The sequence below is a fragment of the Lynx canadensis genome, chromosome F2 (genome assembly GCF_007474595.2).
Source record: "Lynx canadensis isolate LIC74 chromosome F2, mLynCan4.pri.v2, whole genome shotgun sequence".
Taxonomy (NCBI): domain Eukaryota; kingdom Metazoa; phylum Chordata; class Mammalia; order Carnivora; family Felidae; genus Lynx; species Lynx canadensis.
In genome coordinates, this window is record NC_044320.2 from 25652955 (window position 1) to 25677834 (window position 24880).

General features: G+C 35.6%; 1 protein-coding gene across 1 annotated transcript in view; it reads left to right on the forward strand.

The window, feature by feature from the left end:
* The window catches only part of CSMD3 (CUB and Sushi multiple domains 3), a 1276067-nt gene that overhangs the window by 585479 nt on the left and 665708 nt on the right, over nucleotides 1-24880 (forward strand). The window contains 1 exon segment of the mRNA XM_030304305.1: nucleotides 22134-22258. Coding sequence (XP_030160165.1) covers nucleotides 22134-22258 — 125 coding nt within the window.

The window sequence follows — 24880 nt, forward strand, 5'->3', positions numbered from 1 at the left end:
CCTTAGATCACTAAAGCCAAAAAAGAGGTTACACTGGTGACAGAAGAGTTGAGGGAAATGGGGATAGAGAATATTAATTTAGGGATAGAGAATCATTGGTAACTTAAGAGATGATGCAAAACAGATTACAAAATATTAGGAAATAGCTGTGAAATTCTATTCTTTAGGAAACTTTTGTGTTGGGGTGCCTGCGTGGCTCAGTTAAGCATCCAACTCTTAATTTCAGGTCAGGTCATGATCTCATGGTTCTTGAGATCAAGCCCCATATAGGCCTCTGCACTGACAGCGTGGAGCCTGCTTAGGATGTTTCTTGCCCTCTTTCTGTGCCCCTCCCCTACTCTCAAAATAAATAAACATTAAAAAATATATATTAAAAAAAGTTTTTTGAGGGTAGAAGGGACACCTCTGGGAGTTTCTATGTATTAATGATCTCTTTGCAATCACCAAAGTAAGACATATAAGTGATTAGACTAGCATACTTAGAAAGCTTATTTTAGGAGAACAGATGAAGGCAGGTCCACGTTCAAAAGTGTGATGAATCTATATCATGATAGCTTCTCTTGACTATAGTAGTGTTTTAATATTAACAGATGAGAGGCATGTACCCTGCTATTTCATTACAAGGATATATCAGTGTTTTAATACTCCAAGTAAAAATCCAAATTTTGTAGCCAAAATTGTTCTTTCTTCTCAAGGTGAAGACAAATTCCTATCTTTGTCTAGTGATATATCTTTAAAGGGAAGGCATCAAACAAGAACTTTCCTACTGAAGGAAACTCTGTGTAGGTAAGGATTCCAAAAACTGAGCCTTCTCAGACATTTGGTTATCATTTTAAGAGACATTTAAATTTTTAATTTATTTTTCAGCATAGAATTTCCTGGCAGTTTCTATGTCTTTTTGGAAGCATTTCAAATAGGCATTTCAAATTAGAAACAGGGCTTTTAAGATTTCAAAACACAGCTGTTGGGAGTCTCACCTTGGAGGTTAGCACACACAATGGTAGGCAAATCATAGTATGTCCCATAAGATATCTTCTCCAGGGATTTTTTCAATAATTTCCTCAGTGATTATGAAAATATTGATTTTATGCATATAAGAATATTTTTATTTTAGCAACTGCTGTCTGTAAATCATTAGTTTTAGGATGAGTTTGAAGTCCTGCTATTAGGTCATGTGATCAGAGAAAGTAATGGAGAAATGCTAAAGCTGTAGTTACACATAAAAAGGTAATATAAATCTCACTGGTAATGTTAAATGTATAGTAATTGTTAGATTTTTCAATATGGTAATATTGGTGCCTAATTCACTTAACTTTAGTCCTCAAGTTAAAAAAATGAACATAGTAAAAGTAACTATAACTAGATTAATCTGTTATTAGTTGCATAATAATAATTTTTTAAACATGCAAATTGTAGCAGCATCAACCTACAATGTGAGGGGGGAAGTAAATGTGTAGTTTATTAATTCTATTGAATTTTCCAAGTTAAGTTGTTATTGTTTAAAATAACAATTATAAGTTTAAGATATATTATGTAAGTCTCATGGTGACCACAAGGGGAAATCCTGCAGTAATTACACAAAAGAACATGATCAAGAAGTCAGGACATATGGATACCAAAAAACATCAAAACACACAAAAAAAGTTGGAAGGATAAGAAACAAGTAACAATAGATCCACAAAACAACCAGAAAACAATTTACAAAATAACAATATTAAGTCCTTGCCTATCAATAATTACATTAAATGTAAATAGATTAAATAGATTAAATTAGATAAGTCACAGAAATAGCTGAACAGATAAAAGCATGAGAGCCAACAATACGCTGCCTATGAGACTCACTTTAACCTTAACAACAAACATGGATGATAAATGAGTTAGTACATCAAGAATATATAACAATTGTAGGGGGCCATGGGTGGGTCAGTCGGTTAAGCATCTGACTCATGCAGGTCATGATTTCACAGTTGTGAGGTCAAACCTTACGTGGGGCTCCATGCTGGGCATGGAGCCTTCTTAAGATATTCTCTCTCTCTCTCTCTCTCCCCCCCCTTCTATCCCTCCCCTGCTGGTGGTCTCTCTCTCAAAAAGAAAATATATATATATATATATATATATATATATATGAATTATAAATATTTATGTGCTTCAAGTTGAACTATATAAAGCAAAAATTAACACTGGTCAAAGGAAAATAAATTAGTAATACAATAATGCAATACAATAATTGGAATTATTATAGTAACACTATTATAGTACTATTACTATAGCAGTACTATTATTACAAAAATAGTAATACAATAGTTGGGATTTGAATGTCTCTCAACAAGGATAGACTGATCATCGAGACAGAGAATCAATAAAGAAACAATGGTTTTGAAAAGATTGTAGAGCAAATGGACCTCATAGATATACATAGAACATTCTATACAACAAAGAAGAATCCATATTTTCTTAAATGCATATGAAGTGTTTTCTAGGATAGGCCATGTATTAGGCCACAAAACAAGTCTTAGCAAATTCAAGAAGATAGAAATCCTGCCAGATGTCTTTGCTGACCACAATGGTGCAAAACTGGAAATCAATAACAAGAGGAAAACTGGAAAATTCACAAACACATGGAAATTAAACAACACTCTCCTGAGCAACCAATGAATCAACAAGAAGTTAAAGGGGGAATTAAAAACTTTGTGAGAAAAACAAAACTGGAAATACAACATACCAGAACTTACGAGACACAGGGAAACAGTCCTAAGAGGAAAGTTCTTACAATAAATGCCTACATGAAGAATCAAGAAAGATCCCAAATGTACAACAAACCCTCCACCTTAAAAAACTAGAAAAGAAGAGCAAACTTAGCCCAAAGTTAAAAGAAGAAAGGAAATAATAAAGATGAAAGCAGAAATAAATAAAACAGAAAACAGAAAAATAATAGAAAAGATTAACCAAGCTAAGAATTAGTTCTTTGAAAAGATAAAATTGGCAAGCCCTTAGCTAGAGTAACCAAGATAAAAATGGAGAAGAGGACCCAACTCAAGAAATCATTCCTGAAAAAAGAGACATTACAGTTGATAACAGAAATTCCAAGGATCAGAAAAACTATTTAATATGAAAAGTTTTATGCCAATAAACCAGAAAACCTAAGAAAAAATAGAAAATTCTTAGAAACATTCAACTTACCAATCCTGAATCAGAGAGAACACCCAAGTAGACCTCGTATTAAAGAAGATTGAATCAATGATCAAAGATCTCCCAACAACAACAAAAAACACCCAGAACCAGATGGCTTCAATGGTGAATTTGCCAAACCTTTAAAGAAGAATTAACACCAGTATTTCTCAAACTCCTCCAAAAAATTGAAGAGGAGGGGACATACTCAAATTCATTTTACAAGGCCTGCATTATCCTTATACCAAAAACAGGAAAAGACACTGGTAGAAAAGAAAGTCTTTTTAGGTCAATGTCTCTGATGAATGCAGATGCAAAAATTCTCAATGAAATACTTGCACACAAAATTCTGCAGCACATCAATAGGATCATTTGCCATGATCAAATGGGATTTATCCCTGGATGCAATGATGGTGAAACATATGAAAATCAATCAATATGATGATATCACACTAGCACAATCAAAGGAAAGAATCAAAAGGTGCAGAAAACACATCAAAATTCAACATCCATTCATGAAAAAACTAGATTTAGAAAGAACATGCCTCAACATAATAAAGGTCATATATGAAAAACACACAGCTAATATGATACTCAGTGGTAAAAACCAGAGCTTTTCCTCTGATATCAGGAACAAGACCAGGATGTCCACTCTCATCATTTCTATTCAACATAGCACTAGAAGTCCTGGCCCCACCAATCAGACAAGAAAAAGAAATACAAGGCATCTATATTGGTAAGGAAGCAGTTAAACTGTTACCATTTGCAGATAATATGATACTATACATAGAAAACTTTAAGACTCCACCAAAATACTATTAGAAGTAATGAATGAATTAAATTGCAGGATACAAAACTAATACACAGACATTAGTTGCATTTCTATAAACTAATAAAGACGTATCAGAAAGAAAAATTAAGAAAGCAATTCCATTTGCAGTTTTACCAAAAAGAATACAATACCTAGGAATAAACTTAACCAAGAAGGTGGAAGATCTGTACTCTGAAAACTGTGAAACACTGATGAAAGAAATTAAAGATAATACAAGCAAATGGGAAAATAGTCCATGTTCATGGACTGGAAAAATTGATATCGCTAAAAGGTCCATTCTGCCTATAGCAATCTATACATTCAATGCAATCCCTACTAAAATACCAACAACAGTTTTTACAGAATTAGAACAAATAATACTAAAATTTGTATGGGATCATAAATGACCCTGAATAACCAAAGCAATCTTAGGAAAGAGAAACAAAGCTGGAAGTATCACAATTCCAGATTTCAAGATAAACTACAAGGCTGTAGTAATCAAAACAGTATGGTACTGGCACAAAATAGACACATGGATTGATGGAACAAAATAGCCCAGACATAAACTCACACTTTTGTGGTCAATTAATTTATGACAAAAGAGGCAAGAATATACAATGGGGAAATGATTATCTCTTCAGTAAATGGTTCTGGGAAAACTGGACAACCACACGGAAAAGAAAGAATCTGGACTACTTTCAAACACCGTCCACACAAATAAACTCAGAATGGCTTAAAGACCTAAATGTGATACCTGAAACCATAAAAATCCTAGAAGAGAACACAGAATAAAATTTCTCTGATATCAGCTGTAGCAATGTTTTTCTACATATGTCTCCTAAGGCAAGGAAAGCAAAAGCAAAAATAAGCTATAGGGACTAAATCAAAATAAAAAGCTTCTGCACAGCAAAGGAAACCATCAACAACAAAAAAAGACAACATACTTAACAGAAGAATATATTTGCAAAGGATATATCCAATAAAAGGTTAATATCCAACTATAGAAAAAATTTATAGAACTCAGCACCAAAATCATCATCATCATCTGATTACACAATGGACAGACAACCTGAATGACTTTTTTTCAAAGAAGACATACAAATGGCCAACAGACACATGAAAATATGTTCAACAATAGTAATCATCAGGGAAATGTAAATCAAAATCTGAATGTGATATCACCTTACGCCTGTCAGAATGACTGAAATCAAAAAGACGAGAAGTGACAAGTATTGACAAGGACATGGAGAAAAAGTGGGAAAAAAGTTGGTGGGAATATAAATTGATACAGCCACTGTGGGTAATGGTATGGAGTTTCTTAAAAAAAGATAAAAATAGAAATATTGTATGATCCAACAGTTTCACTACTGGGTATTTATCCAAATAATGTGAAAGCACTAAAAAATATATATGCATCCCTACATTTATTCCAGCATTATTTATATAGCCAAGATGTGGAAGCAATTCATGTGTACATCAATAGAAGAATGGATAAAGATGTATATATGTGTGTATAGACACACACAGGAATGTTAAGTAGTCATGAAAAAGTATAAGGTTGTGACATTTGCAACAACTCGAACGGACCTAAAGAGTATTAATAAGTCAGGCAAATACAAATAACATGATATCACTTATATGTAGAATGAAAACAAAACAAACATACAAAAATAATCAGACTTACAAATACAGAGAATAAACTGGTGGTTGGCAGAGAGGAGAAGGGTGGGAGATGGGCAAAATGGGTAAAGAGGAGTGGGAGATAAAGGTTTCCAGTTAAAGAATGAATAAGTCAGTGGAATAAAATTTACAACATAGGGAATATATTTAATGATGTTGTATTAATGTTATATGATGACAGTAGCTATGCTTCTGATGAGCAAAATATAACGTATAGAGTTGTTGAAACACTATGTTGCACATCTGAAATTAATGTAACATTGTGTGTCAAACTATACTCAAATATAAACAAATAAATATTTTAAGAGTAAGATTTTAAAAACAAGATTCTTGTTTTTTACAGAAGTAGAGAAAACACTCCTAAAGTTTATATGGAGCCACAAAAGACCTCAAATAGCAAAAGAAATTTAAAAAAAGAAAAAGCAAGAAGTATCACATTTTCTGATTTTAAGCTATGCTATATAGATATAGTCATCAAAACAGTATGGTTCTGGCATAAAAACAGACAATTAGAGCAATGGAACAGAACTGAGGCCCAGAAATAAGCCCAAGCATTTATAATCAAATAATATTTGACAAGGGAGTGAAGAACACTCACTGGGGAAAATGCAGCCTCTTCCGTAAATGGTGCTAGGATAATTGGATAGTCACACAGCAAAGAATGAAAATTGATCTAAATCTTACACCATTTGCAAAAATTAACTTAAATTTGATTAAGGACTTCATATTAGACCTGAAACCATGAAACTCCTAGAAGAAATCATAGGAATAAATCTCCTTGACATAGGTCTTGGAGATGATTTTTTAAATCCGGCACCAAAAGAAAAAGAACAAAAGCAAAAACAAGCAAGTGTGACTACATCAAACTAACTACAGCAAAAGAAACCATCAACAAAGTGAAATTATGGGCTATGAAATGGGGAAAAATATTTGCAAACCACGTATCTAATAAGAGGCAAGTAGCCAAAACGTATGAAGAACTCATACAATTGAGTAGCAAAAAAATAATGATAATAGCAATCATTATCCAGAACATAGTGAATTAAAAATATGGGCAAAGGACCTGAATAGACATTTCTTTAAAGAACATATGAGGATGGCTAACACACTCAATATCACTAAACTTTGGGGAAATGCAGTATACAACTGCAATGAAATTTAACCCCGCACCTGTTAGGATGGCCATCCTCAAAAAGATAAGAGATAACAAATGCTGGCATGCATGTGGAAAAAAGGGAACCTTTGTGCACTATTGGTTGGATTGTAAATTGGAACAGCCACGTGGAAAACATTATGGAGGACAAAAAATTAAAAATGGAGCTACCATATGATTAAGCCGTTCTACTTCTGGAACCTATCCAAAGGAAATGCAAATAATAACTGAAGAGTGATAGCCCCCATCTTCATAGCTGGTTGCTACAGATGCAGAGCTGAAAAGGGGGTTTTCAATTGTATAGGAGAAAATGGAAATAAAAAAAATATATAATACACTGTGATAAGTACAATTGGATAAATGTATCCAATATACAGAGAAATAAATGATTACCTCTTTGGGGAATATAGGGAGGAAGAGCTGCCCCAAAGGAGATGACATCTTCACTATGTTCTGAAAATGGATAGAAGTTTTCCAGATGGACAAGAAGTTTAGGAGAGAATTTCAGGATGAGTGTTGAGCATGTGCACTGACCCAGAACTGTATACCATGCAGCATATCTGAGGGCAGTTTGTATTGCTGAGTATCAAGTACAAAGTGGGGTAGAAGATAAAGCCCAAGAAAGAGATTGACAAGTAGACAAGGGAATGCAATACATTCCCGATTGATGGATAAGCACCATAATTCATACTGTACTCCACAAACATGTAATTTTAACAAAACAAAAAGGCAAAGGCAAAGTGGTGTATCATAAGATTACTTCTAAGCTCCTTTAAATAAGCTATTGCAAGTAAGGGAATCCCCAATGGACATTTTACAGATAAAGCTTTATTTTTTCCAAATAACACAAAGTCCAGAAGAAGTACTTACTGTCATACCTTCAGCTTCTTAGTAATACTATTGGATACAGGGCCTCTTTCAGCCTTTTTAAATCTTTTCCACATTCTTAGCAGATTAGTTTCGAGTCTTTAGTGATGGTCTCATGATGGCAGGATGGCTGTTATTATCCTTGTTCCAGATACCAATTCCTCTTTTAAAAAAGGAAGGAGGACTAATGTCAAAGAGTTTTCTCTTTTCGAGACCTTGTATTTTTGTTCAGGAAGAAAAGTCTTAGCCAACTTCCATTTCATTGTCCAGAAATGGCACGCACATCTTTGAAACAATAGCCTAGCACACGAAACACAAGTCTTGCCTGGGGCTGGCATGAGCATATCCTGAATAAATCAGGGTTCTGTTTAAGGGGTAGGGGGCAATTTTTTGAAAGGGAATGGGTAGGGTCTGCCAGGTACAGACAGCATAAGATGGCATTTTATGAATTATTCTCAGTTTTGTTCTCGAATCTCATATGTTCCCAATCCTTTATCTCTTAGCTACCCCACTCCTTTCAACCTGGACTCACACATGTATGCGTATACACACAGACAGAACAGACTAGCCATATTCAACTACTGTGTTCTTCAGAAACTGTCATGCCTGTAACCCCTATAAATTTTGTACGCTGCATTTCTTACCTAGAATGTCTGTCTTCTCAATCTTTGTTTGGCTACATCGGCTTAACCTCCAGTATTAAGCTCAGGTTTGAAGCCCAACCAGCCTTTATTAGGCAAATTCCCTTCTTTTTCTACAACAATCTCCATACTTAAAATGTGGTGCTGTGATTTTTTTTTCTCTTGGTCTATCCTTGTGTGTCCTTAAACTTTTTGAGAAGAGGGTCTCATGCCTCCTTTTTTTTTTTTTCAACGTTTATTTATTTTTTTTTGGGACAGAGAGAGACAGAGCATGCACGAGGGAGGGGCAAAGAGAGAGGTAGACACAGAATCGGAAACAGGCTCCAGGCTCTGAGCCATCAGCCCAGAGCCTGACGCGGGGCTCGAACTCACGGACCGCGAGATCGTGACCTGGCTGAAGTCGGACGCTTAACCGACTGCGCCACCCAGGCGCCCCTCATGCCTCCTTTTAATATTGGATCCTCTGTACCACCTTTGCATAGAACCTCACATACATCAGTTTCAGAAATCTTGGTCAGCAAGCATCCTATTTTGTTGGACCTGCATGTATATAAGAAAAAAAAAATTCTTTTAGAATATAAGTGGCTTTAATCAAGCAGATATTCACCTATTCACGATTAAATTTGGGGCTTTGATTGTGTGTTAGACACCTGAGGTTGTAACTCTTAAGTAAACACTCAGTGAATATATATTGAATAAATAGATTAATGAATATATGTTTGCAAGCGTAGAAGTTTCTGTCTTCGATGGCAACAGTGATGGTAGTGTTCTGCACTAAGACTGGAAATAAAGAAGAATGGGCTTCAAGTAGGTCAGCTCATTTTGGGACATTTTGAATTCGTGCCCTTTCTGTGGGACATTCAGATGGTTACCAAAAGAGATCAAAAACAGAGATACAGATTTCTAGAAGGAGGTTGAAGCCATGTGTAGCACATGTAGCAGTTGCCCTTACGGGTATCCCCACCACACTCAAGATTCATGTACCTGTTCACCCAAGGGCTTCCAGCTGTAAACACCTGTGACTCCTATGGGGTGGCCACCTATGGGGGTAATGGGGAGTGACTCCTAACAGGTATGGAGTTTCTTGTTGGGGATAATACAAATATTCTGAAATTAGATAGTCATGTTGTATAACTTTGTGAATCTACTAAAGCCCAGTAAACTGTACACTTTAAAAGTGAAAACAGTGTTTGCGAGTAAGTGGGTGAATGAATGGGTGTCTGGAAGGGTGTGTGTGCGGGGGAGGGGTCAGTTAGGTTGCAAGGTGGTGATGGGTGCACACGTTGTGGAAGATAAGGTGGAAGAGGCAGGAAGCAACCAGACCAAGGGCAACGCTCACTTTCTGTCCCAAAGATCTCACACTTTGGCCGGAAAACAATATGTGGCATCTGTAGAGCTTTTTATGATACATAATAGGAGCTAGTATTTCTAAACTGTATTCAGACCGAGTGCTCCCTTCATTGCTAGGTCTACTTGACCCATATTCCCAGCTAACCACTAAGTTGTTCACCCTCTTTGTTTCAAGTTTTTACTTAAATTCCAGTTAGCCTACACTTTGATGTCAGTTTCAGGTGTAAATTTTCAATTCTTATCTAAAAATTTCAGTAGAAAAATTCAGTTTCCTCAGCTTCACCTTCAGACGCATGAGGTATGGTTGGAACGTCTGAATATATAACAAGACCCAGCCCCCTGGGACTACAACGTCAGTGGCTCCAGACACACTTTGACAAACCCTGCTATACAAAAATAAATAGAACTCCAAAGCGGTGTTTAATGTTTTAGCACAAGAAGCTCCCCCTTGTTTTGGATCACGGTGTTGTTAGCGTCTTAGTCATTTTCTTCATGGTTCGGAGGCCAACGAAATACGCAACACTTCCATTTTGTCTTACAGTTTATGTTCCAACAACCTAGCATCATGGTCCACCGCACTGCTTCTCCAACCTTGGATCAGATGGCGTATCACCACTCTCATTTCCTGTTTCGCGGTGAAATGGCGTGGTAGACTTGCTCTTTATTGCAGCAACCACTGAAAATCCCACTTCACAAAGATATGATGCCATTGACAAAAATCTAGTGATCTAATATTGAAACTGAACTCTCTCAAGCTAGTGGTTTGCACCATGTACCATAGATGTCTCTGTTTCCTTCAAAACTTTGGAGTACTCTGCAGACACCCCTGTGGGTCACTGCACCAACCTGATGTGCTCAACCCAGTTTGGGAACTGCAATTGTACCCAGTAAAGAAGGGCAGAGAAAATGTACAATAAAAATGCATGCTGGCATTTTGTTTTGCATTTTAGTAAGACCTGTCGCCCGGGGCGGGTACTTCTCCATCCATTGTTAGAGTCCAGACAAACAATGTGGTGTTTGTAACTATATTACAAAACACCTGCAAATCAGTGTATCTTTTCTGGCTCTGCGTCTAAACTATCATGCCTTATCCTAGCGTTTCTTTCACTCAGCAAACACTTCTTATGTACTTAAGTAGCAGACACTGGGCCAGACCACAGATGTAGGCGATAAAAGGGAGACTAAGACAGATTTTTTTTCCCTTTTAGAGTTTACAGGCTTCCGCTTGTATTCCAGTGATTCATAAAAAGTCTCTGCCATTCTGCCCAGCCCTTTATCAGACCTCTTTATACCTGTCTGCTGTTTGTGAGAGTGTATTTTTGTGTCAAGTAGCAGAGATACAATGAAAACTTTGAACTATTCATTCTATGTCATGCCCCCATAGAATGCTTGGGACTTCTTTTTCTTTTCTTTTCTTTTTTTTCTTCTCTTCTCTTCTCTTCTCTTCTCTTCTCTTCTCTTCTCTTCTCTTCTTTCTTTTCTTTTCTTTTCTTTTCTTCTGTTTATTTATCTTGAGTGAGTGTGAGTGTGTGTGTGTGTGTGTGTGTGTGTGTGTGTGTGTGAGAGAGAGAGAGAGAGAAAGGGACAGGGAAGGAGAAAGGGGGAGAGAGAGAATCCCAAGCAGGTTGAGCACTGTCAGTGCAGAGCCCAATGAGGAGCCGGAACTCATGGACCATGAGATTATGACCTGAGCAGAAATTAAGAGTCAGCCAGTTAACTGATTGAGCTACCCAGGCGCCCCAGGGACTTAATTTTCTTTTAAAGTTAATTCTGTAACCAAATGTTGAATTATGGACGTCCTTGATTGTCACATACTACTTGATAATTTATATAACTTTATATTTTATTACAATAACTGCTTGTACAGTTTTCCTCAATTTTATAGCTGGAAAACAAAAAGCTCAGAGAGATCTGGTATTTTGTGTGTCACTCTACTTTCCACCTCCTATTTTGAACTTCAGAAAGCTGATACTAAGACTTGCTCAATATTTATGAAAGCACAATTTCTTGGTTTTATTTTTGTTTTTCACCAGAAATGCACTTTTCCTGTAAAATGGAAACATTGATTGCAAAGTTATTTCGATCAGGATAATATAAAGTTCATGATATACATATTAGAGGAACTGCTTTATAGCACAGTCACTATGTTAAATGGGAATGATTTAAAAGTTAGGCAACTACACCTCACTTCAAAGTTAAACACTCTTTATTCATTAAAGAGGCACAACTACATAAAAACACAATGAAATATTTGAGGTATATTTGTTGTGACATTTTACTTTAATAAAGAGTAGATGGATTCATGGAATGTTACAGCTAGCATGTACCTACAGATAATCTAATCCAATCTGCTCGAAGTTTTCCTCAGTGGGCTACAATGTTAGTAAAGCTGAATGTGTAAAATTGACTTTATTTTATAGCATAGGCTTAACATGGAAGTAGTAATTTAAGATGCCAAATTCTCATTGCCGACATTTGCAATAATTTATTATTAATTGTCAGCATCTCCGTGTTGGATTTTAGATACAAACACTAAGTGTGGGTAGTCAGTGCTCAGTCTCAGCAGCCCTCCCTATTTGTAAAACATTAAGTGGTTCACAAACAATGAGGTAGTTGCTTTGTGTGTTACTCTCTGTACTCTAAATATCACCCATAAAGTTCCCTGTGGATTACTCTTGCATCTTTCTTATTTCTTTGGCCAGAGAATAAATGACATGGATAACTGCTACAGAAGTAGATCAAATGGGATTTTATATATAAAAAAAAAAGTGATTTGTAAACTAAAATGCCATATTCAAGTATTAATTGCTAATATTCTTTTAAAAATATTCTAGACTTGCCTGGGTGGCTCAGTAGGTTGAGCGTCCGGCTTTGGCTCAGGTCATGATCTCACAGTTTGTGGGTTCCAGCCCCACATCGGGCTCTGTGCTGACAGCTTAGAGCCTGGAGCCTGCTTCGAATTCTGTGTCTCCCTCTCTCTCTGCTCCTCCCCGATCATGCTCTGTCTCTCTCTCTCCTTCAAAAATAAATAAATAAAAACATTAAAAATGTTCTAAGATTTTAAAAAATACAAAAACTTGATCACCTTTGATAGTTTAAAACATCATGTATTCCAATTTTAATTTATGCCTCTGAAATGTGTTCTCACTCTGAGATAGATTTTCTTTTATTTAAACCTCCACTTCTGTCAGTTTATACCTCTATCACAACTATTCTTTTTTTTTTTAATTTTTTTAATGTTTATTTATTTATTATCAAGAGCCCAAGACGGGACTTGAACTCATGAGCTGTGAGATCATGACCTGAGCCGAACGAAGTCAGATGCTTAACTGAGCAACCCAGGCGCCCCTAGGACAACTATTCTTAAACAGAGCGTCATACATAGTCCTTTGGCAGGGAGGTTTGCAATGAATTGGCACCATATATATATACATATATGTGTGTATGTATGTACATATATGTATATATATGTATACATATACGCACACACACATATGTTAGATACTTTATATATATATATGTCATATACCTCTGTATTTTGATATATGTTATCAAAGTTTGATAATATAACCTCTGAAAAATTAGACAAATAATGTTATTCCTCTAACACAACTGTTCTTAAACAGAAGGTCATACATAATCCTTTGGGGGGCATTTTGCAATGAGTTGGTTACCAATACTAAAATACACACACACACATGCATATATATACATATATACATATATATGTATATACACACTTACATATATATAGATATATATACACACAAATATATATATTTATATATCAAAGTTTGATAACGTAAGCTCTGAAAAATTATTCAAAAAGGATTATCTTCATTGCATTACTTAGTTCCCAGCTAATATGAGTGCACGGATGTGGGGAGAGAAGTAGAAAAGCAACAGGTACAGTTAGAGCTACAGTGCCAGAATTATGATGTTAACTTTGCCTTATTTTATGACGATGCCTCTCTGAGGCACATTTTATGGATATGTTTTCATGTGAATTACAAAGCAGCATGTGGTGGAAGCCATTAGGAAACTTACCAACTTAACACCACAGCATTAAAGTTTTTTAGACCTTATTTTTGCCACTGATTTCATTTTTCATTGTCAGGGATTATATAATCAGATTCTAATTTCTAAATGCATCAACCACTTTCCTTTATGTTTCTTTTGTATTCTTTTGTATTGTTATAGCAATAAAATTTGTGCCACACCCATTATAACTTTTCAATTAATACTATTTGAAAAGTTTATTATTCTCATAACTTTAACTTAGTTTCATAAAACATTTTTAACACAGTACACAAGTTTGTGTTCATATTTTTAAATACATTTTATTTTGTCACTGATTTTTCTGAATATTTTGCTCTTTCTAAACCTTTTTGCTACTAACCTTTAAAAACACTGTTTACTAATTTCTTTTTTTTTTTCTATCAAAGAATATCATTATCCTACCTTGAGCCTTTCTGTTTATAACTCAGTTTTGGATCTGTATGATACTTCACTTATAATGTACAAATACTGTGCCTATACAGGATTAAACCGCTATCAAAAAGTCATATTCAATCAAGAAACAAAACCTGATCTAGTGAATGTCGAATAGAAGATGTAAAAAAACAAAGACAATTCAAAACAAACAAGCACACAGTGGCAAGGATTTATCTCATACACGCCAGGAACAAGAAAAGAAAAGAAACAGTATCAGTATAAAAATAAGATTTTTAGTTGTTATTTTTTTCATAATTGCACTGAATTTTGGAATTTTGAAATTTTGAAATCTTATTAGGTGCAATAGCAAGGATTTTCGAGGAGGCAATTTTGAAGAGTTCTGAAGAGATGATGAATTAACTTTGAAAGTTAAGGACAGGGCTCCATGATAATAATCATTATTCTTTTCTCTGAAGGTGTAAAGTTCTAACTCATTTTAATGGCTTTATTTTAGCTTAGTTAGCTTTTTTAACTCATGAAGAGCTGTCCCCATATGAAAACCCACGTTAATGTGCTCACCTAGTGTTCCTTTATTTCTTTCCGACCAAACTATTTTGTTGGGATTGTTTCTTTTTCCAGGATATTATCCTGATTGGAATTGCCCCATTTCTCAAGCAATTGTATTGTTTCGTGAAAGTATATACATATATTAAATAAAACCATAAGAAAGACTGACTCCTAGTGATAAAATTTAGGCTGAAGTGAAATGAAGTATTGGAAGGTTGGGGCAGGTAGCAACATCGCCTTCTAGATATTCTTTCAATGCATACAGAAGTCCAAGTTTGGGGAGACTGAGAGGGTAGCACTTGGTTTCAGTATTGATTGAGATAGTGAGTGACTTTTAACCTCCCACCACTGAACAAGCCAAGGTACCCAAGGTCAGTATCCAAACTGATCATAACCAACCGTGCAACAAAAGGCAGTAGATGAAGAGACTAAAATATAAAAAGGCAGTAGATCAGGAGTGTATGAATGCTGAATTGAATCTTCGTGGCATTTGGCACAGATTGGGTTCTGCTGATACAATCTTTGGAAAGGAATAGCATTAATTTTGTAGGGACAGTGAAATGACAATACATATAAAAAGACCATGGTGTTCTTTTCTCTTTTGAAGGAAAGTTTTGGGATAAGTTAAAAATCTCACTATATTTGAAAAAAAATATCAATATACTTTAGATTTAAAAAAATTTGAAAAGGTAATTTATTATAACCTTAGAATAAATTTTGTGAATATATATATATATTATATATATATATATATATATATAACTTTACAGCAAGTGGGTTAATACCATCACTTTTGCTTCCAGCTTAAGATGACAGGTTGAATATTCGAGAGAGAGAATAACCCAGGGTACAAAGGAGAGACATATTGAATCCGAAACCAGGTGCAGAAACAGCACTTTCATAAAAAGATACAAGTGCTCTGTTTTTACAGTAAGAAAGGAGAAGAGAATGAATGTGAGTAAGAAAAGAATAAGACTTTTGGAATTAGATTAAAAACACATTAACAGTATAGAGCTTAAAGTTTTTTTTCCACTTCTTTTCATAATCTTTATTTTCAAAACATTCTACAACAATCATAAATCACTTGTATAATTCTAAAAGAGAAAAGAAAATCATATGGTAAAAATTTCCTACTCCAAATCCATTTTGGTAAAAGTAACCTCAGATTTTCTAATGTGTAGTTAATCATTTTTGAAAATATTAATTTAAATACATTTAGAGAATCATTTGATTTTCGAAGATATTAAACAGATATGATTGACGTCATCTTGATGATAGATTAGAATGGGGAAAAGTTACATATTTTGAAAAATTAACATCTTTTTTCACTGACAGCTCTGATGTCATAGTGTGTTTTTGCAATAATAGGTATAATTTTTAAAAAGGTGATAGTGCAAGGGCGCCCAGGTGGCTAAATTGGTTGAGTGTCCGACTTTTGATTTCAGCTCAGGTCATCATCCCAGGGTCCTGTGATTGAGCCCCATATTGGGCTGTGCTCAGCATAGAGCCTGCTTAAGATTCTCTTTCTCTTCCTCTGCCCCTCTCCCCTGCTTGCGCATGCGCTCTCTCTCTCTCTATCTCAAAAACAATAAAAATAAAAAATTTAAAAATTAAAAAAAAAGATGATAGTACTTCAACAGGGGCCAATATAATCACAGTGAAGACCAACACTTGTTTTTCCAGCTATGTGATTGCATATCATATGCTTGATGACTCCACACTTTGAAATTAAAACTGTGTTCAATCCTTTATTTTGGAATGTTCTATCAGATTGAGTATCCTACTACAGTGAAAGGTTTTATTTAGCTGGGCAAGACAGATGTCTCTTCAGTGGTGACAGAAAGTACAGTTTGTACAGCTTGTCTTCTGTATAACTGAATACTTTCCTAGAAATACATATTTTTAATGAAACTTAGTTGTTTTTTTTTAAGTTTGACTCAAATATTAAAGCAGTTCATAAAATGAAAACACAGTGCATTTGTTCAAGATATCCATTTCTTAGATATTATGGAGCCTGGATTCCTCTGAAAAGACTACTTATTTCATTGATTTCTGCCCTCGCCATGTTCTTTTCCTCTTATATTTTTGGTCTAGAATATGTTAACGTGTAGCTGTGATCCGAGATGGAGGTATTTGTAGATGCCCAGTAGAGTCTTTCTTTCAATAGTGGGGTAGAAATTACTGAGTTTCACGGTTATTTCCATGATTGGGGTGCTCAATATGTGTTAGGTGCTCTGTGTACTTTATAAATGGTATTTCATTACATGATCACAACAGCTGAGGAAGCTGAGGCTTTCAGACATTTTTACGTTTTTAAAGCCAAGGAACTGGGAAAGAGAAGAGTTGGATTTGAAAGTTCTGACGTTTTTTTTTTTTTTTCAAATATTTTAGAGAGAGACAGGGAGTAGGGAAAAGGGGCAGAGGGAGAGAGAGAGAGAATCTCAAGCAGGTTTCGTGCTCGGCGTGGAGCCCAACATGGGGCTCAATCCCATGATCCTGGGATGATGACCAGAGTGGAAACCAAGAGGTTGACAGTCAACTCCCCCAGGGGAGGAAAGTTCAATTCAATCAATTCAACTCAATTCAATTCAATCAATTACTCCCCCAGGGGCCCCTGAAAGTTCTCTCTGATTCTTTGGCTTAAACTATTGGCCATAGTCTAAATACTTCCCCCATTGTACTCAACAGAGAAAAAAAAAAATCACTGGAATTGTTAATCATTGAGTGCATACAGGAGTGGGTAGAAACTTTAGGGACTAATCGGTGTTCGGTGTTCGTCTTTGTTAAGTAGCAGAGGACTTACGTGTCTGTTATTACAAAGTGCCTATCTCCAAGCTAAGTGTAGTCGTTTGCTATAATCAAAAGAAACAAGCTAAAATACTTGCTATTTAAACAAGATGAAATGTCTTTCTTTCAACAAGAAGAATCTGGTAAACTAGAATATCGTAACCAAATACAAATACAGTGACAACTACAGTGATCTTGACAGAATTACTAATCACTAAGTGAGAAAATAGTAATTAAAATTACTTCTATGGACCAGCCCCTATACTAAGACCTTTTTTTTTTTTTTTAACCACGAATCTCCTTAGTACAGTTACTATCATATCATCTCTGTGAGAGCAAGGATCACTGCAGTAGTTTGTAAACCAAACTCCTTGCTTCCATGTTTGCTCCCCTAAAGTTTTTTCTTCACCTAGCAGCCACTATGACCATTTTAAAACATAAAGGACCCTAATGTCATTCTTTTGCCTCCCAGTCCTACAAGAACTGCCCAGTTTTCTCAGAGTAAAGGTAAAAATCCTTACTATGGCCTACAAATTCATAAATGATCTGCCCCTAATCTCTAATCACTTCCTTAATTTCATACCCCAGTCTCCATCATTTGCTTTGCTCTAATCACATTACTTTTCTCACTGTTTCTGGAACATAGCAAACGCATCACATGGTGGGAGGTGAGTACAAGTGGATTATAAGCAGTTTAAATAACCATCAGAGAATATCTTACCCAAGAATAATTTGTCCCATTATAAGAATATGGTATCTTTGGAATAAGCCTTTTTAGATAATAATTATTATCTAAATATATACTATTATTTACTATTATGCTATTATTTAGATAATAGTAAAGATATCATTTATTCAGTCCCTCTCAAAAATACACACGCACACACACACACACACACACACGCACGCACGCACACTTAATAACTTCCTGTATAGAAGACTAATAGGTTGGAAAACAAAATAGATGAGTGCCTGGAGTTTTTCCAGTGGAAGGAGAAATGCAGTAAGTAGACAAATACACAATGTATCAGATAGTATATAGGAATTCATAGGAAAGAAGCTGATGGATTAGGAACAGTTGTTTTATAGATAATAGTCAAAGACAGCCTAATGGATAATTTTACATGTATTAGAAAAAACAGAAGTGAGAATTTGGCACCTGTGGCTTCCTGGAGCAAGCATTTTTCCAGAGTAACACAAAGGCAAAGGTAAAGACCTGGAGACAAGTGTGTGTTTTAATATTTTCAAACCACAGCAAGGAAGCCAGCGTAGCCAAGGAATAGAGATTGGGGAAGAAAGTGATAGGAAAAGAGTTTTGGAAATTAGCATGGACAGATCACATAGGCCATGATAAGGGCATTGCCTTCACTCTCAGTGAAATACGGAAGCATTAGAAGATTTGACACAGAGGAAAGGCATAATTTGAGCAATCTTGTAAAAAGATTGCTGCGGACACTAAGGATAGATTTTAAGGAGTCAAGAGCAGAAACAGGAAAGCAGCAACATAGCAGCAGAAGGACTATTGGCAATAAAATAGATGAGAAATTATGATGGCTCAGGTAAAGGTGGTGGCACTGTAGGGGTAAGAAATATCAGGTTCATGATTTTCAAAGTGTTGATAACAGGATTTGCTCAATGAGGTGGACGGGAAACATAAAAGAGAGGGATGAGGCAAGAATGATTCCCCAGGTTTTTAGTCTTCAACTAGAAGGATAGTTTTTATTGACGAAGGTGAGAGTAAGGAAGGGCGAAGAATTGGCTATTAGATAAACTTGTAAGGCTTCTCAGGCTATAGAGTAGTCTAAATAAATCTTGGGGCTGTTAAGAAGTTCACCAAGACCCTAATCATTTATTTCTTGGTTGTATGGGTATTTAATTTGTGATGATTCACTGAGCTGTATATTTTGTTTTGTACACTTTGCTAAGTGCGATTCATATTTAAAAAGAACCACTTTAAAAATGTATTTGAGTGTAGACAATGTTTCATTAGTTTCAGGTGCATCATGGGATACACCTTCTCTATACTTTACGTTGTGCTTACCACAAGTGTAGCTCCCATCTGTCACCATGCATTAGTATTACAATGATCACTACTGTATTTCTTATGCTGTGACTTTTATTTTTGTAATTTATTCATTCCCAAAATGGATGCCCGTATCTCCCACTCCCCTGCCCTCTGGCATCCATTAGTTTGTTCTTTGTAGTTGTAAGTCTCATTCCGCTGTTTGCTTGTTTATTCATTTTTCTTATATTCCATATATTAGTGAAATCATACGGTATTTGTCTTTCTCTGTCTGACTCATCTCACTTACGTAATACCCTCTAGGTCTATCCTTCTTGTTACGAATAGTAAAATCTCATCTTTTTGTGGCTGTGTAATATTCCATTGTATATATAACACATCTTCCTTATCTATTTGTCTGTGGATGGACACTCAGGTTGCTTCTGTATCTGAACTGTTATAAATTATGTTGTGATTATCATAGGAGTGCATATATCTTTTTGAAGGAGTGGTTTTATTTCCTTTGGGTAAATACCCAGTGGAATTATTGGATCATGTGGTAATTCCATTTTTAATTTTTGAGGAACCTCCATACTGTTTTTCACAGTGACTGTAGCAGTTCACATCCCCAGCTTTTCAAAAAGAAACGGTGAGAGAAGAAAAGAAAATGCCTCCAGAGGAGAGTAGATTCTAATGCCTAGAGACTTTTCCCTATGCTAAACCTTTGTTCTTTGTCATGCCATCTCTAGTTCAGATTTTTTGTTATCTTTAGCTTAAATCAGAGGTTGGATAGCTTTTTCTATAAGGCATCAGATAGGAAATATTTTATAGTTTGTAGGCCAAAGCGTCTCCATTGCAACTACTCAACTCTGACATTGTAGCATGAAAACAGCCATAGACAATATGTAAATGAAAGTATCCCTGTGTTCTATTAAAACTTTATTTATACACATCGAAATCTGAATTGAGTACAATTTTTACATTTCAAAAAATGTTATTTTTGTGATTTTTTTCAAATGTTTGAAAGTGTAAATGCGATTTTTATGTGTTGGGCTGTACAGAAATAGGCAGCGGACCAAATTTGGCCTGCAGGACCTAGTTTGCTGATCATTGGCCTAAACCACTTAAATTATTTTCTCATACACCCCTATACTCTAATACATGTTCCTTTTAAACTGTCCTCTATGCTGTTCCAGATATATCTTTTTATAATACAAATGTGATCATGGAAGCTGCCTCTATGACAATCTGGGGTTGCTGAACAGGAGCTATTCAGACACAGGCTGGGTGAGAGGGTGCAGGCAAGGCCCTCCAGGAAGAGGGGGAAGGGAGGACAGTGCAGACAGAATACAGCATGGCACGTACAGATAGTCAGCTGCTAGAGGTAGCGTTCACGTGCGGCACTGGGTTAGGGATGGGGTGGAGAAGTTGGCTGCACTTCTTGTTGGAAGACTTTTTATGCTACGTAAGGGAAATTGGACTTTATCTTTTTGTGGTGAGTTGCTGTTCAGGGATTTTAACAAAGAAAATGCATGGTCAGTTTTTCTTTTTTTTATTTCATTCCAGCAAACATCCATTACCCTTAGAAATTAAGGTTTTAAAAAATGATCCTTTTAGTAACTTCGCTTTCAGCGGAAAGGGAAGCAAAATCCAAATTGCAGTAGGTCAAATAATAAATGATGGGTAAATTTTATATGCAGGGCAATAAACACAATTTTGCAGCCCTAAATATGTGTTTGCTTGTTTGTCTATTTATTGATATACAAGTACCAGTCCAAATAACTGCACATATAAATACCTGCTAGAAAAGTACCACGATGTGGTGTGAATACAAGGGTTGAGATTCAAGTCAGGAAGACCACTTTTTGCTTCATGGTTACCACCTTGGATTGGAATTTTACTCAGTTATAGAGGTGCCTGGGTGGCTCAGTTTGTTAAATGTCCAACTTTGGAGCAGGTCATGATCTCACGATTCATGAACTTGAGCCCCACGTCAAGCTCTGTGCTGCCAGTTCAGACCCTGGAGCCTGTATCAGATTCTGTGTGTCCTTCTCTCTCTCTGCCCCTCCTCTCCTTGCCTTCTGTCCCTCTAAATAAATACATACATACATACATACATACATACATAAATAGGGGTGCCTGGGGGGCTCAGTTGGTTGAGCGACCGACTTCGGCTCAGGTCATGATCTCACGGTTTGTGAGTTCGGGCCCCGCGTTGGGCTCTGTGCTGCCAGCTCAGAGCCTGGAGCCTTTCAGATTCTGTGTCTCCTCTCTCTCCCTGACCCTCCCCCACTCATGCTCTGTCTCTCTCTGCCTCAGAAATAAATAAACATTAAAAAAAAATTATAAAAAAATAGTAAATTACTCAGTTACTTAACCTTGGTTTCTACAACTAACAACACGATAATTAAATTTGATGACAGCTTTCTGTAGTTCCTACTAATATCTTCATGTTATTGACTTACAAGAGGTTCGTCTGTTTATAACTTTTATTATATATTTGTACAAATTATATTTTCGTATTTTGTTTTCCCATTGGAAAGATACTTTTTGTCACTATGGAATATTTTTGACCCATTGGATATTAGCAGTAGAGGTGGAGATGAATCACTGTTATATGCTTCTAATCCTGTTTTTTTTTTTTTTTTTTTTTTATCCTCTGTTCAATTTTAGCCTTGGATCAACAGTGCAGTTCTCTTGTGATGAAGATTATGTCCTACAGGGGGCTAAGAGCATCACTTGTCAGAGGATAGCTGAAGTCTTTGCTGCTTGGAGTGATCACCGCCCTGTATGTAAAGGTAAAGAAAAATCTTTAAATCAAAATGCTCTCTTCAAAACATTTTAATAGTTTGAACTTTATTCCACCGAGTATAAGTTTCAATTAAATCTTTAAGGTGTAATGCAGTCTTTAAGGAAGTACTTAACTCATGTATTTAGCAATAGTTGTTGAAAACCTCTAATATGTGAAGCACTGGGTTAGGTTCCCAAGGAGTACCCAATGTAATAATTGGAGTAATATGCAATATAAGACACTGATGACTTTGTTGGCTTTATTTTAATAAAAAATTACCTTGTGTAGAGATTGATAGGGCCTGATTTTTTAACCACAGTTTTATCTCTATTTGTATGCTTTGCCATTTTAATTGCATTTGTCTCCAATAAGCGATACTGGTATCGGTGGAGGTAGAACACAGTTCTGTGATTCGTTAATTTAATCTAAGTCAAATCCATGTGTACCCTCTGGCTTCCCATATTACCAGTAACTGCAGATAAGATTTATTCCCACCACGTTCTTCAAATTAAATATTTCTATATGAATTAAATACACTCCCATTTACTAAAATTTATTCAGCTGTGTTTGAAAGTCAACACCTCATCCTACTGGCAGTCGTGATTGCTCCTTTGTTGTTGTTGTTATTTTTTACTAATTGCATCCCTGCATATTTCATTGTCCTAGTACTCAAAATTTCATTAGGCTTTCTTCACCCTCGGGGAACATTTTCACTGAGTCAACACAGTGTAGATTCCCCTCAGGTGTCATAAGGGTATTATCAGGGGAATACAGAAGGGGCATATTTGAGAGCTACCATAAAGGAAAAAAGACAAAAGTATTTGACAACTGTCTGGATTTGGAAGGAGAAATTAACAAGAAAGAGTCAAAGATGATGTTCAAGTCCATGAGACCAGAAAAACCTCATGCTGTTAATAAGTACGAAGAAACTGAAAAATAGAGTTTTATGGAAAATTATCCACAGTTACTGCAATATTGTGATCATTGGCAGCACTTGTAGGCACTTTGTGCTGGGCATAGAGCTAACCACCGTATATACTATGTCTTATTTAATCCTCAAAACAAACCAATGGAGACATTATTATCTCCATTTTAGAAATGAAGAAGGTAAGGCCTAAAGAGATACAGTCACTTTCCCAAGCTCAAATACTTGGAAAATATTTTTCCTTAAGTCCTTAAGTCTATAAGTCCTTAAGACTCATAGAATGGAGAGAAAAGCCAGATTTCAGAACTTTACTGATGGAATAGAAAATGATAAAATGGAAGCAACAAATATATTCCACTTACTTGGCAATGACAATGGCAAAGAAGAGAGAATCTAGATGTTTTGCAGATTTGAGTAAATTTTTTCTGTTATAGGTAGATGATTATTCATAACCTATCTCATTTGCAAAGGCTTTCAAAATGATATATAGTGTGATAACATTAAAAGTAAAGTGAAAAGGAGATGATACAATAAGGCAGAATAGTTTCATGATCCTAAACAAAAGTTTACATACAAGTGGGTAGACAACTGTTAAGAATGGTTTGCATGTAAGACTTAAATATGGTGGCTGCCAAACAATGGGGAAAATGACCATTTTACACAAAAACCATTGTCTATAAAATACAAGCATAGCAATGAAACAGAAAAAGCAAACTTTTTCCTGGCTTTGAGGTCTGAAATGCCTTGCATTGTTTTTTATAAAGTAGACACTGAATAATAGGCATTGTGGGAATAACTTTCATCAATGTTCTGGCAATGACTAGAACAGTAAACTGTATAAGGTTGATTTTTTATGGTGTCCTCCACTCAAGACAAATTACAGTTATAAAGGACAATGTAGTGAAAATCATGGTTTCAAAGAGTGTGATCCAAGTATCTTGCTTCAGTTTTACATAAATTAGATGTGTGAACTTTCTGATGGCAATAAAGAATGGAAAAAATAGAGAGTAGATTTAAAAAAAAAAAAAAAGAATAATGGTAATGCAGAAACAAAATCTCACACAAGAGAAGTTACAGCCAGACCATGGAATTTAAGGTCTACGTAAAGTAAGATGGAGACTATAAACCATCTTTTTTCATTCAAGACTCTCATTTCAATAAAAAGAATGAATCATATTTATTACAATTGTAAATTGTTCAAAGGCAGTAATAATGTTACATTATTCTGTTATTCTTCACAAACCCTATGGAACAAAGAGCAGCTCTGTAGTGACCTATATCTCAAGAAATACTTGTTGAAAATTAATGCGTGATTATTTTTCTTTGATTCCAAGATGCAGGAGCCAGGAGCTATAAATGTGCATGTTCAACATTCGTATAGTGATATTATTTCATCTAAATTTTACATCTTTTCTGCAGATACTAATCATTTATACGTAGCTTTTTTTCATTCCTCGCATGCAGGCATATGTGTGTATGGTTTATAAAGTACATTTGGCTATTAGAAATTACTGGCTGTGGTGCTAGAAACAGTAATGGAAGGAACATGCTGAAATAGTAATTGAAGTTTTAAAATGACTATCCACAGTGAGTCGGAACAAAGAATAGTTTTCATGTCTCATGGGTGCTTGGACAGAATAAATATGCTTTTTTCCAGACAGCAGCATAAATAGCAGTATCAGTGCACTGCACCTTTGAGGGGTT